A 15,623-nucleotide genomic window follows, 5' to 3' on the forward strand; every position below is an offset into this window, starting at 1 on the left:
AGTATGTTTCTAGACATGGGACCTGAGACAACTGCTGTAGTCTTCTTCATAACAGTGGTGTAGTTGTCTGAAAGTTTTGATAGCTTCACCCTAGTATCTGTATTTAGTAAAAAATACAGACCATGGTGATCTCAGGAGAGAGATTACTTCCTGTCACATTACATATATATGAGCAGAAGCTTTTCTTTGTGAAATATTTGATGTCATTTTGGGGTGTAATTTTGTCCTCATGGAGGAATTCAATTGCACACCTTTGATTCATCTGCACTACCACCTCAGATACCATTTTGTCAAACTGCCCCTCTGCTGCCATCTGTCTTGCATCAGCAAATAGTAATAGAATGTTGGCAGGAAGGTTCAACATTTGCTGCAATACCACTAATATCTGCCTCTGATGTTGCGGGCCAACATAATAAAATAGGAGGCAATACTTTCGTTGTAGCCAGGTCAACATCTGTCAGATCTCAAAATAAGCTCAGACAAGTTTAATTCTGTATATATGGTAAAATCTGGTTTAATTCTAGTTTTGACTGTTAATTCTTAATCAATAGTAATCCCTACTATATATGAACGAAAGACATTCTTTTAATATGCATACTTTAACCATTGAGAAAGCCTAGAAAAACTTTCTGGGAATGAAGCTCTTTTCTATCATGTGACTTTTCCTTTAAACAAGTGGAATTTCACCTAGTACTTGGTCCAGTGGAAAAAACAGTTTTCTATATCTCTGTCAGGTTTTACATCACAACAAATAGCAGCTATTAGTTAAGAAATCAGTAGTATAAAAGGAAGGAAAATTTTAAACAGTCCCTCCAGGTGAAAGACATGAAAGACATCTGCAGTTAGCACCTGTATTTATTAGAGGTGAACCAAAACTTTATTAGCTCGATTTTGTAAACTGCCTTTGGGCCTCATTGTACAGCTTTTACTTGTATTTGAAAAATCTTTAGCTTGTAGTAGAAGAAATCTGTGAATTAATCATCATCCTATGTTATTTAAACACCACAGTAGCTTAGTGATCTTAAAACTGTGTTGTCTTTAAAATGAGGAATGAAAAGTTAAAGGGGCAAAAAATAAAAGCATTTACTTACTCAATCAGATTGTACCTATTACTGGAACTAAGACAATTTTTATATTTATACAACTGGATGCTAACAAAATATGACAAAGTGTATTCAAATAAGCGGCAGTGCATAGATTTCATCTGAGACAACCACTCATTTACTTCCTTGCCAAAGATATTTGGAAGATTATAGTTATGTTAGGATGGATTTTTTTTTTTTTTTTTTATAATTGAGAACCAAAATTTATTTAAAGATATCTTCATCCAACATTTTTTAAGAATTTCTGGTTGTATTTATAGTACAGCAGTCTCTTTTGTGGTACAGATCCCACAGCAATACATGACATTTTTGAACCTACTTCTGCAGTTCAGAGTGCAGAAAAGCAACTAGTACTTATGTTTATTTATTAGATCCAGACTCTGGAAATTACTCAACAGGATACAGTATTTGGTTTGGCAGCTTGGTGATTGAGCTCTTTCTGTTGTTAATTAAGTGTTTCTCTTTTTCATTCATTTCCTGTAATGAGATTTTGTAGAGAAAACGGTCCTTTATAGGTGCAAATGGTGATCTCTTGCTAATGATGGGAATAAGATGGATGAGGCATTAATTCAGTTCAAAACTAGTAAAAATTTCCCTCGATCTCTCCCCACATTGCTCAATCTGGCACAGACAAGAGATGTACAGTCAAATAGAAACTAATATTATAGTTTGTGAACCTGAAATACAACTGAAAAGAGAGCTATTTGATATAATTTAAGAATGTCAAATTTTAACTTATTATCAAGAACCTGGTCAGTTCCCAGCTCTCGTTCAGTTTACTTTTCTTGAGTAAAAATGTTTTAGAAATTCTACCATTTTGCTTTAGAAATGATATTTTGTTTCAACCAGTAGTTGAACTGGAGTACAGAAAAAAAAATACACTTCACAATATTTTGAGACAATTTATTTTAATGTTCTTATATTGAAAATTATCATTTTTGTAGCAAAAGGAAGAAAAGAGAAGCAAATCGATTGTGGTATGATTTCACAGCTGTCCTAAATAGTCAGGTGGTATTTTAGCAGAAAACAGGACAAGGATTAGTGTGGGAGAGCAACTAAGTTTTATGTCAGTCATAATTATGTTGATGTCTTTTCTGGATTAGATACAGCAAGTCTTCAATTTCATTTATAAGCTCAGATTTGTGTTTTAAGCAGTTTAGAATCACATGGAGATGAAAATTCCCACTATCATTGAATGAAGCATAAGAAAAGTATACTTGCAAAATATAATGTCTTTATGTTTTTGTAATTTGCAAATGAAGGAGAGGTAATGTAGAACTGAATCCTGGTTCTGGACAGTGAAATTGTAAGTTGCAGGTCCAGAATCTGTTCAGTTCACTGTGATGGCCAAAGAGAGGTAGCAGAAAATATAGCAAGCAGACTTATGTATGCACTGCTTTGAAGCCACCTTCCTTCCAAGGACAATGAAGATTTTGCAAGGTGAGAGTTTAAATGGAAGATCAACCTCCTTTGCCTGTCAAAGTTCATTCAGTTCTTTGTCCCACTCCTCATTTCATCCTGCTTTGCTTTCTTTTTCTTTCAATGCAGATTTTCGTAAGTTCTGTTTGTACTTTGCATGCTTCACCTGAATTGTTTCAGGACTGATTGTATTCTTGTAAATCAAAAAGGAAATGAACTGTTGTGAATTTCCAAATGCTGTATACTCTAAAACTTAAAGTCTTCATGAAGCATTTACTTTTTCATAATTTTTCTTTCAGGAATCACACTCTACAGCCAACCATATGGAGGAGCCTTGCTGGATGAGGACAAAATGTGAGCAAACTCTTAAAAAACACATAACAGCTGCAATGAATATTGAACTGAAGCTGTTAATTTAATAAGCTTATTTGTTGCGTGAAATAGGTGTGAACTGATGGATTCAACTCAGTTCCACTGAGTGAAGCATTTTCTCTTGTTTTCTGTATATACATTGTCCATTGTGTATATCAAATAAGGTTGCATTGCTTTCTAGAGAAAAATATTGTATTTACACAGTGTTTTGAGTGTATTCTGAAATTCTCAGACAGGTTAAGTAAACTACTGTTCCTAATTTTAATGCTCTATAAAGGTTGAAATATTTGCAAAAGCTTCACTTTATTATTAAAATATCTAAACAAAGGCTATGTTCTGTGACTCGTATAGTTTTGTAACTCAACACATTATCTTGAGCCTGTTCTCTAATGAGATGCTGACAGTGTAGAAACATGGTCTTTGCAAACAGGATTAAGGTTCTAGCGTGCAGTGTTGTGTTGTTTTGGTAGAGTTGGGTTTGAAAATGATAGGGTTTTTTGTTGTTGTTGTTGTTGGTTTTTTTTCACTGTATTTTCATCACACCATTGTGCTTTGTATCCTAGAATGGAGAATGTTCGTCAGTGTGGGGTAGCACTCTGTATCATGCTGGGTTTCTCCATCCTCACTGCATCCATTGGCAGTGCCATAGTGAAAGACAGAGTATCTGGTACAAAACGGTTGCAACACATCACTGGCCTGGGTTACAAAACATACTGGCTTGCTAATTTCTGCTGTGATATGGTATGTATCCTGTAGGGCAGCATATGTTTTGCTGTAAATTTTTAATTCGTTTGATATAAATGAGAAAAATTATGTCCATAAGATATGTGAACACAATTTGAATTGTGTAGAGCAACAACTTTTGGCTATCATGTTTAATATTGTGACACTGATGCTACTTCAGTACTGAGATAAAATTCCATAAAGCAGAGATTGTGTTCTTCATTTTCCAAAGTGGAATTGTAAGGAGGTAAAGTGTATGCTAGCTTTAGGCACCTGTAATATTTCACAAATAAATGGATACAAGCTAATGGACACAAGCTAATCAACCCAGACAGACAGTATCTTCCACACAGCGGTTCATGGCAGGAGTTATTTTGCTTTCAGTCCTTTGAGTTGCCACTGGCAAAAACCTTCAGAATATGGAAGAAGCCTGGAAATAATAGCTAGCTGCATTAAAGGCTTATTATGTTGTATGTTGGAAGATAATATGAGAGGTATTCCCTCCTGATATCTTCTGTTTCTTGCAGGATAGGCAGTAGAAAGTCTTGTATATGAATTTACTTTCACAGAGTGGCCTAGATCAGAAATGGACAATTCCTTGTCCTATGAATTTATTTTTCTCAAAGTATTTTCTTTTTTTTTTTTTTTTTTTTTGCATTAGACACAGTATCGTTTGTACTGTTTGTAGTGTTAACAAATTGGAAATACTCAAAATATTCTCTTTTGAAATACCAAGTTTAACCATCTAACCAAATGTAAAGATAGAAATGCCACTAATACCTGATTTTTACATCAGATTTATGCCAACAAAGTTAAATAAAGTAGGAGTTTTTGCTTACATTCTTTAAGTCTGAGAAGCTGATTTCTTTTCAGACCAATAAGCAGAAGTAGTAAAATAGAACTAATGAACTTGTAGTTTCTAGTCAGTGACTTCACCAACTATATAATGGAAGTCCTCTGGTTTCCCTTTGAGTATAGATTTCACAAATGTTCTTCAAAGATCTTTTTTGAAAATGGCTCTTCAGAAACCAAAAAAAAAAAAATTGTCTCCATTTGTAGATATATATGTGTGTGTGTATATGTGTATGTATGTCCACCACCGAAAGGCTGTTCCATAGTTCACCTGTAATAAAGCCTTGCTATAGTACCAGTTGAGTGTTTGGAAGGGATTTGGGATTAAGACATCTACCTATGTGAAAACTCCTGTTTTTAGAGAACTCGGGTGCTGCATCTTTATTGTTAATTTAGTAACTGTTTTTAGAAGGAAACTGTGAGAAGATGTTTTGACTTAGGAGACTTTTTTCAGAGGCAACAATGAGCAATTGGAATCACCTGGATTATTGAAAAGTAATGCAAAGATTCATGCCCCTAGAGGAGGAATAGAAATCTTCTACATTTTGTTTAGCCCACTAGAAGATCATGGAAGGAAGGTCTGGGATTTGGCATAGGCAGTGTTAACATGAATTGGCCTTTTCAAGAACAAAGATTTTTTTAGAATACTCTTCATTCTCATTTAAACTTTTTTAAATCTGAAATATTAGAGATTCACCCATCCATGCTTGAAATCGGGATTTTCTCACTTGAGCAAGCCTGAAGTAAGAGCACATTTATCCAAAAGTTACTTACATGGTCAGTCAATCTTTGTATTCCTTTTTCTGCCACGTCAGGTAAGAACGCTTGGTTGAAAACTTGTTTCTTCATCATTCAGTTTCTCCTTGTGCAGTGAAGTCAACTCCTTGTTATTTTCTGCCAACCTTTTCCTTTCAAAATGTTCTCACAAATTCAGCATTGTACTGCATGATCAATCATGATCTGGGAAAGAACAGACACTACTTTAAATGCTAATTGCACTGCAGATCATCTAGGGACAGTAAGCACCTGAATATATGAACTGTCAAGTCTGAATTCTCTCTGCACATTTTAAGCATTTCAGGCTCTGTCTTGTATTATTGGTAGCATGATCTTTACTAGACCTGCAGAGGTGTTTGATTTATGAAACTACTGTCATAAGAATTAGACTGTTCCTAGTATATTTATGCATGAGAATAGTATTCATTACAATGTTCAACAAATAGGAAAAGTTTAAGTGCTTGAAAAATTTCATGACAGATTACAACGTCTCTTTAAGATTGTTTCACTAGAGGGGGAAAATTCAGAAAAGATTTTTGTAGTATAACCTAATGTTAAAATTCTTTTTCCAGACAAATCAAATATATCCATCTGTTGAAGAATTTTAATCTCACATACTTTGTAACTTCTATGCCATGTTTCTTAAATGGCTTCAGAATAATTGACTCCCAAATCTGTGGAGTAGTCTTGTATGATATTTATGTATGCCACTGTTGGTGCCATAAAATACACTGTGAACAAGATGAAAACATTGCTCAGTTATCCTTCCCTTAAAAAATGTCTGTCTTCTCACCAACAAGGAAATGATGCCCTCTGTTTTGAGTGTGAACTGGTTTGCATTGTGCTTCAGTATGAATGTCTATTTTTACAGTAGAGATACTGTGCAACACTGAGTATCTAGCTGGAATAATCATTTGTTGCCTTTAATGCAGTTTCATCTCAGAATCTAAGCTATGTAGGCTTCTCCAAAAGTAACGCCTCCTCTTTATTTCCATGGAAACTACAACAGATTGACAGATCACAACAACACTATTTGATAGAGCAAACTCTCAGCTACAGAACGCTCTTTCCATATAGCCACCACCATTAGCTATGGACTTCTGACAGCAATGAACAAGAGCCTGCATGCCATACCTCTGAAAATCTGCACCACTGGAGCTGACTCAGCATCACTGCTGCTGAAACGCACCACCCTTCGCCTCACTGTGTGCACACATGCTGCTTGGTCTCCATTCAGCAAGTGACTGTGAATGTCAGTAGGTGCAATTTTTTTCTGCACGGAGGAATTCAGTTCCACGCCTTTGCTTCATTTGCACTTCCATGTCAGATACCATTTTATCAGACTGCCACTCTGCTGCCGTCTGTCGCAGCAAGAAATTGTAATGGGATATTGGTGGGAAGTTCAGGCTCTACTGCCATTCCACCAACATCCTCCTCTGACATGGTGGGCGAACATTAAAAAAAAAGTAAATAGGGGGCATTACTTTTGGAGTAGCCCTTGCATATTAGGATAAGATTAACTGTTGCATGGCATGGTAGTGGAGGCAGTCATTTGGAACTCAGCTTCAATGAACAGAGCAAACAGATGCTGAGAATGGAGTTGAGTGCAAATTTTCGTATCTTGCCATTACTTGATGTGAGCAGAACCCATCTCTCTTGTCTGTTTGGATATGAACATCTTGTAGCAGTTACATCCCCCCACTATTCAATACTTTTCAGCATTGTCTCAAGAGACTAAATAGAAACGGCTTCCCTTGTTGCCTAATGCCTCTAACTCTTGTAAATATTACTCCTGTTTCTATTAAAAAGCTGTTCTTGGATTCATCAACACATACAGTCCTTCATTAATGCCTCTTTCAAAGTTGTGTTCTTACCGGTCTCCCATGATACATAAATCAATGAAACTATTCTTTCTGGATCCAAGACACTGTATTCACACTACAATTGGATGTTTTGGAGCAATAGTCCCATATGGACTCATTATCTGGAAGGGTTAGCTTGTTAAAAGGATGTATTGGAAAGGTCAATAGAATCAGAATTAGGGGGAATATTCTGTAGATGGATTTTATTTTGTCAGGGTAAGTCTAATGCATACACGTATAAGAGAGACTGCTTCACAGCCAGTACTGGACTATGAAATAACAGAGCTCTTCTGCCTGATACTTTCTAATTCAGAGTATAATTATATTTCAAGTATGGAAAAGTTAATTTATAGAGCTCTTCTATGCTAATTAAGGAAGACCAGTAAGAAATGCTCACTTGCTAAGTACCTTTTTTTTTTTTTCTTGTATTTCTAGCTGTTTTATATGCTTCCCGTCACCCTGTGTGTTGGTGTTATTACTGCCTTCCAGCTATCAGCCTTCACTTTCCGAAATAATTTGGCAGCCACTGTTATCCTGCTGGTTCTCTTTGGGTATGTGATTGGAAGTGCTACTATGGAATTACGTTTTGTAGAAAACAAAGGGAAATCTTTACAGTTGCTTTGTACCTGCTGCTGAATGCGTGGTTTTCTCTCTTTGGAAATGATTATGATCCTGCAAAAGATAGTGAGAGAACAGACTGAAACATGAGTGTGAAAGCTTGACATGAAAGGGTGAGGAGGTGGAATTTTCTTGCTCACTCAGGAAATAATAAAAGAAAGAACTGTAAAAGTCAATCATTTGCCATTAGAAATGTATTGTATGCTACCTTACAGGAAGAAGGGAATAATAACAGCCAGGTCAGAATTTCAGTGCTTAGCGCTGCAGAGGATCATCATGAGGAAGAGTAGTAGCTGTATTTTGTTACAATTCTACCCATTTTATTTAATTCTGTAGTTTTACACATCTCTGGCAACTGATATTTCCAGTGAGATGGCTGTCCAACATGGAGCACTGAACTGGTTGAAGGTTTGTCTCCAAATAGCACAGTGGGATAGGAAAGTCTTTCCGTCCATCCTTTGTGCTTAAGTTCCATATGTGAGAAAGAAAAAAAAGTTATGAAAAGTTAAAATAACTGGTTAAATTAAATGTTGATTTCTCTGTAGAAATATAAGTCAAACTCTGAGCTTATACTAATGGTTTGTCTGTGCTCTTACCTTGCCTCTAGTTATCCTCTGTCCGAGGTGATGTGAAAGTCTGAAAATGAACAGTTATGGGATAAGCATTCTGAAGAAGAGTTTTCTTCAGATCTCAAATAAGTGTTGCTGTTTGTGTACTTACAAAATAGATGTTTAGGTAGTGAAATGTAACTCCTTACAGGAGAATACAGGGAAAGAAAGTAGAAAGGACTTTCTGTAAGATCAGGAAAACCAATTAGGTCATATTTTATAAATGTCCCACATTAAACACTTTGCTAGAGCAAATGTGCCAACTCATAGCACCACTGTGCTATGATAGCATATCACTGTTTTCTCCCCTCTTTTCTTTTTTTTTTTTTTTTTCCCACCAACTCTCTGTGTTTTCTCTCCTTCCATGAAAGTCTCTAAGAAAAGCTGCTTGCTCAATTCATGATATCTGTTTCCAGTATTTTGTATCCTATGTAAAATATTTGTTAAAAGATGTGTGGTTTTGCAATCATTTGGAAATCAAGACAGAGAACTCTGGAATAGTGAAAGTAAAAAATATATAGCTGAAATGTGCAAAAATTGTTCATGTCTGCCCATCACAGGGTAGTAGATACGTGTACTTCTATAGAATCATAAAGTAATTAGATAAGAAAATGTATATCAAGTTTTCTTCTTTTCTCAGTTTATCAAATCAGTTACTTAACTTTTTTGTGATAAATCTGTTTTTTTAAAAAACTTTCAGATATGCAACTTTACCGTGGATGTATCTTATATCCAGATTCTTCTCAAGTTCAGATGTAGCTTTTATTTCTTACATCTCCTTAAACTTTGTCTTTGGCCTTTGTACCATGCTGGTGACTCTTCTACCTCGTTTGCTAGCTATAATTTCCAAAGTCCAGGTGAGAACAAAACCTCAGCTTTATGTTACTGTAAGTGAGAAGTATACACACATCTGTATATGTATATGTCTATGTACATACACAGGTCCTTCTGAAAGTAATGCCTCCTCTTTATTTCCATGGAAATTACAACAGATTGACAGAGCACAGCAACGCTATTTGATACAGCAAATTCTCAGCTACAAAATACTGTCTTTTATCGTAGCCACCACCATTAGCTATGGACTTCTGACAGCAACGAACGAGAGCCTGCATGCCACGCTTCTGCTGAAACACACCACTCTTTACCTCACTGTGCTCACACACACTGCTTGGTCTCCATAAACATTCAGGAAGTGACTAGGAATGTCAGTAGGTGCAATTTTTTTTTCTGCATGGAGGAGTTCAGTTCCATGCCTTTGCTTCATCTGCACTTCCATGTCAGATGCCATTTTGTCAGACTGCCCCTCTGCTGTTGTCTGTCATGGCAAGAAAATGTGATGGGATATTGATGGGAAGGTTCAGACTCTACTGCCATACCACCAACATTTGCCTCTGACATTGTGGGTCAACGTTAAGAAAAAAAATAATAAAACAATGTAGGATGGCATTACTTTTGGAGAAGCCCTCATATATAGATATGTATGCATATATATCTACATGTGCACAGACGAGATCATTTCCAGCATAAAATTTAGCCATTTTAAGCCTTCATGATTTTTTTTTTGTCTCCATATAAGCTATTCTGTGTGTTTTGAGTTTTAACTTGCTTATAACTAGGAAAAAAAAAAAAGATGTAGTTTGCACTGTAATAATGAATTAAGTTGCAATTTGTCATAATAGGGGCTATTCAGATTCATTTGAATAGATTATAATCATTGTAAAATGTCTATGAATAGTATTGACATAAGAGATAATCTGCTTATTTCTAGGATCTGTAATGCACTTTTTGGGTAGTAATATGCATTCTCACTCTACATATACAATTAATGTTCATTAATCATAATATGATGAAGAAAAAAAACAGAATGTTTATTTGACTACCTAGGCATTAGATCAAAAACTTGCTGTTTGAAGCCAAATATGGATGATACATCACTCAAGTTTGGAAGGACACTGACTTGTGTTAAGTAGATGATTTAGAATTAATAACATTAAAATATTACTATTTTAAGAAAATGAAATGATCACAGCCGTATGTCTGTTCTGTCACTGTCTGTGTCAACGTACACTAAAATTCCACGGCTGTGGACACTAAAATTTAGACACTCTAAAACACAGTAAGAGATTATTGTTGTTTCAAAAGAGTTCACAGTATGTTCTGCTGAAATCAGTTTGCCTTGAGTGAGATTTAAATGCTGTATCTAGCTTAGTGAGTGTCCTTAATATTTGGTCAGAAAAAACTCACATTTTTTCTTTTTTTTTTCTTGCTGAATTTTAAGAGTTTTCAGAACATCTACAGGATCCTCGAATGGGCATTTATCATATTCCCACAATTCTGCTTAGGCCAAGGTTTAATAGAACTTTCATACAACCAGATCAAATTTGACCTAACCAGCAACTTTGGAATAGATTCGTATGTAAGCCCTTTTGAAATGAATTTTCTGGGCTGGATTTTTGTGGAAATGGCCCTACAGGGAACAGTTCTTCTTCTTTTACGGCTGTTTTTCCATTGGGATCTCCTCCAGAAACCAAGGTGTGTGCGTTGTCATTTGTGTTCTGCTATAGTGGACAGTTAACTAATTTTTAAAGAAAGAAAATGGTAGCATCCCATTCATTTAGGGGGTTTGTTTTATTTATTTCTAAGTTACTTGAACTAAAATATTTGGTGTTTTTTTGCTCTCATGCTCCCATTCTGAACCAAGGATTTCCTTTTCTGATTTAAGTACTGTTTCAATGTGGAGTTTAAAGAAGAGGAGAGAAATTTAAACATATAAAAAACACAAGTACTTGCTGTCTCCCTTGGATTCTGCTGAGACTGAATCAACAATCTTTGAAGGATTACAATCAGGGAAATATTCAGAGTATAGCAATGTCCAATTTTTCGTCACCTTTTATTTTAGGGGTCAGCATTCAGCTAACACCATGGTCAGCCCATCAGAAGATATTGATGTAGAAATGGAGCGACAGCGACTTTTTGGGGGTAGAACTGATAATGATGTCCTTCTTCTGTACAATCTCAGGAAGTGTTATGGAGGTTTCAGTAAAAAGAACACAGCTGTGGAAAGCATAAGCTTGGGAATAACAAAGGGAGAGGTAAAGAGGACTTTATTTTTCTTTCAGAATAAAACTCTTGACTGTGAACAGTTGTTTGGATCTGCATATCTGCAATCAAAATATGGTAGATAGCAGTAGAAAAATTTTAATTGTAGCCATTTCTGAATATCAGTAACTTGATAGCAGTAGAATTTTTAGTGGTCTTCTAGAAGCAACAGTTTGTATGTTTTTTGTTGTTGTTGTTGTTTTGTTTTGTTTGTTTGTTTTTGATTCAACACTGTATCAGAGTCTTAATTTTTTGTCTTGTGTATCTTTAGCAAGTTAATGTTTTATTGGCTAACATAAAATACCAGGCGGTAGCAAGGCAGTTCGGTGTCTGAAGAGAAAGCAAAGAATATCTAACTCAACTGCTAACTGTGAATAGGATCCTGAATTTGTCCCACGGCAAGATTGTATTTCTCATATTGAAATCATCCCACTATTTATCAGTGAAACAGTTAATGAAACAAGTATTTTAAAAGTTATGGAGTACTATTTTTAGTCTTAATACAAATACTGCCCTAACTTAAGAATGTGTTCTTTGCAGCTGTGCTCTGAAATAGCTGTTTGGAGTCAGTATCTAGGATGTTCATTGTTCATTAACTTGTACAAAGTGAAACAGCTGAGAAATATCGACTCTGTAGACTGGCTCTCAAATTGGATGTGAAAACCTCAAGTTGAATTTTAGCACTTTATAATAAAATGGATAACTAATGCATTAAATTATAGAGCAGGAGTTAAAATGGAGGGCTAGAACACTAAATAAGTCACATGTAGGAATATAAGAGGTAATCAAAGCATTTTATTTTATTTGAAATTTATTTTCTGTTGGAAAAGGAATTGCACATACTAAACAATTGCATTAACTATTTTACAAACAAGATAGGAAATATGAAAAAATTCCTCTTGAAGAATTAACACAGTGTGGTAGATCAATTCTTTTTTTTTTTTTTTTTTTTTTTTTTAACTTTTTCTTTAATGTCTGTTAGTGTTTTGGACTCCTGGGAACAAATGGAGCTGGGAAAAGCACAACGTTTAAGATGCTGACTGGAGATATCGTTCCATCTGCAGGGCGTGCGGTTATCCGAACTCCAACAGGGTAAATAATGCAGGGTTGGATCAGAATAGTGCTACTGGATAATGCCAGTGATCAAAGACTCAGCAGTCTTCCATCATTATTACTTGTAGTATAGAGACCTATTTTGTTCCCTTTTAAATGTATATTGCATCATTACTGTCAAGCCTCATCAGGAAGGGCAGGGATTATGACAGCAGTTATCTAGTAGCAAAAGAGCAGTCAGCCTTAGTTTTAACAAAAATCTTCGTATTTGTTATGTCCAAATAAATGTACATATCCATCCATTCTGCACTGAAAGGTTTCCAGCCTTAGAAAGGTGATAAGTGCTTCAAGTGGATACTTTTAAAATATTTCCTGACATTTGTGTTGTTTAGTGTCATTAATTATTTAATCAATACGCAGTATAATTAGGATAGGAGATAGTCTTGGTTGTATTGAAGCTAACTTTGATGGAGGAATAAGTGAATAATGGCTTTTTTGGCTTAGATATAACCAACATTTGCAGTTTTTTCCTAGCATATTGCTGGGGAGATAAAATTATTTTAATGTCCAGCCAAAGTAAAAAGTCCTTATATTGTATGTGTGCTTGTGTGTTTATATTCTGGGCTTGTTAATGATTTTAAAGTTTCCTTTTTAAATCATGTCTATTTCAAAATATATCTTTTGAAGTAGTAGAGATGAGGGTTTAATTCAAAAGAATCTTAAATGAAGTAGTTTGAAATTTCCGAAATTAGAATTTGCATATCTGTGTTTTAGAATTTAAATGCTTTTGTATCTCAGTATTTTCTCACTTCTTTAGGAAAGTAATGATCCAGTAGATTTAACTTTAAGAAGAAAAATTCTTTTTAAGAAGTGACATGAGAGAGAGTTTATAGAGATTGTTTTTTTCATTTATTATTTCCCAAAACAAAACAGATTTTTTTTTCTCAGACATTAAGCAATAACAACAACAACAACAACAAAAAGTGATTAAAAATTAGGAAACAAATAACATTTGCTGTTCTTTGAAATGTGGAGTTGGAATGTATTTACAAAGATATAACGGAGGTCAGAAGAGGATTTGAGATTTGTTGGAATACAATGATCTGTAATGATTTCTAATATGCTATTGTCCTCAAGGCAGTATCTAAGCTTTCAGATTTTGACTAGATGCTAAGAGTTACTCTAAGCTTTAATGGGACTCATCTTTGGTCCTTTCTGTGCTTTTAGGGATTTCACGTGGGTTTCCCTACACAATGTGATATCACATCTATCTATAGGAAAATGAATTGATCTGGAGCGATAATTCCAATATCTTAATACTAACTTCAAAGCAAATATAAAGTTAGAAGAGTATATTTCATTGTCAAGAATATATTTTAATGACAGTTACACTAAGTTTATTAAATACATGATTTATTTTATCAGAATTCCAGAAGGTAACTCTTCAAAAAAATCATAAAACAATTTAACAATACTTATATCCCTTTTACAAGAGTGTTTTAAAGTACTTGTAGCTAAATAGATTAAAATTCTTCTTAGTTCAACTTTTGCATGCTCCTGGTATTTAATAACAGATTTGAATAGACAATAATACCTGATAATTTGTGCTACATAATGACATAATGCATGATTATGTTGCTACCTATCTTGGGTATTACTTTGATTTCTCCCACTGTATTTTTTAAATCTAACATAAAAGCATGAGTAAGTAAAATAAAGTAAAATGTAATGTTATTTACTATGAACTAGAATCTAGATAATGAAATTTGACGCACTTAGAAGACTAGAAAGGGAATCGTAGGAGATGGTCACATTTAAGTGTCTATAATATCTTTGACAATATGATATTGTATTATGATGTAAGTTCAGGTTAGGGGTTTCATTGTTTTTTTGACAGCTGAAGACAGAAGCCCACAAGTGAATGTAAAGCCCATATTTCTATGTTTATTCAAAAATTGTAAAGCTGTAAACCTCTAGCAGGAGCTGCAGTTGCACAGTAGCTAACCTTGGCAAAGGAAATTGCTTTGAGGCTAGGAGTAGAGATCTGAGTAATTCCAGACTTTGTTGTGTGTGTCGTATTATGTTTTGGCAAACCACAATGCAGTCTGTTGCTGTACTACTGTAAATCAAACGAGGCTTTTTTTTTTTTGTCACTTAATAGATTATAGCCACAGCCAGCCTGGAGAATCTTTTCTCAGCACTTGGACTACTGCTAAAGTTATTCATCCAAAGAAGAGTATATATATGTATTTTCCTGAATAGGATTGATTTATAGTCTTAAAACCAAAAAAGAGAGTAAGATTGTGATCTGTGAACCAACTCAATTTTCTGTAGCCTGTTGGGAAGATACAAAGATGCTTGTGATAAGATTTGATGTTACTATCTTAGTTGAATTCCAGGCACAGCCATTTCCTTTTCTAAGGAGCAATCAGGTTTATCCTACATAAAAGTACAAAAACAGGTACAAATAACAAGTTCCCAAACAGTAGGAAAAACAAAAAAGGTAATTTAAAATATTTTGTGTAACAGTTGATACTTTTGTGTCCTAAATCCCCATCTAATTTTAGATGTCTCTAAATTGTTATTTACATCTTCTTTAGTTGCAAGTTCTGAGAACAGCTATTAAAAATTAGTGCCTCTGAGTCCCAGATCTTTAGCTCCAACACTTAAGTCTTGGGAGCAAAAACCAAGAAATTTCAATATGATAGACATATGAATCTCTTTTAATTTGCCATGTTATACAATACGTTCTCTAAGGAGTATATCCACTCCATATGAGAAAGACAACTGCAGCTTTCAGATATTTGCTCTCAAAAGATTTGTTTGTGTCTGATAACTGTGTATGTCTTAACAAATGCAAAACTGCACGTAATTGGAGAACATAGCTCTGTCTGATTTGTGTATTGGATGCCCAAGGGGCTTTAGTTGGATTGATTTTTACTTGTTCCTCAAATAAACAATTGGAGGGGGATATAATGCTAAGAACTCTTTATTACACCCCAGTATTGTGTTCAAGGGCTTGGTGTTTCTCAGAGAGGCAGAGGAGAGGTTCCCAAAGAAAGCAGTTGATGGCCACCACTTGCTGGTCTAGAGTCTTCTTTACTTAAAATCTATGTCATTAAGCAGCTTCCATAGAG

The 15,623-nt window shown here is 34.9% G+C and overlaps 1 protein-coding gene across 1 annotated transcript in view; it reads left to right on the forward strand.

Moving 5' to 3' along the window:
- ABCA13 (ATP-binding cassette, sub-family A (ABC1), member 13) overlaps positions 1–15,623 on the forward strand; it is a 184,527-nt gene that overhangs the window by 131,220 nt on the left and 37,684 nt on the right. Inside the window, 7 exon segments of the mRNA XM_040696008.1 lie at positions 2,822–2,876; positions 3,458–3,635; positions 7,544–7,659; positions 9,035–9,191; positions 10,613–10,866; positions 11,234–11,426; positions 12,416–12,525. Of these exon segments, the coding sequence (XP_040551942.1) occupies positions 2,822–2,876; positions 3,458–3,635; positions 7,544–7,659; positions 9,035–9,191; positions 10,613–10,866; positions 11,234–11,426; positions 12,416–12,525 (1,063 nt within the window).

The sequence above is a fragment of the Gallus gallus genome, chromosome 2, assembly GCF_016699485.2.
Source record: "Gallus gallus isolate bGalGal1 chromosome 2, bGalGal1.mat.broiler.GRCg7b, whole genome shotgun sequence".
In the NCBI taxonomy this organism is placed as follows: domain Eukaryota; kingdom Metazoa; phylum Chordata; class Aves; order Galliformes; family Phasianidae; genus Gallus; species Gallus gallus.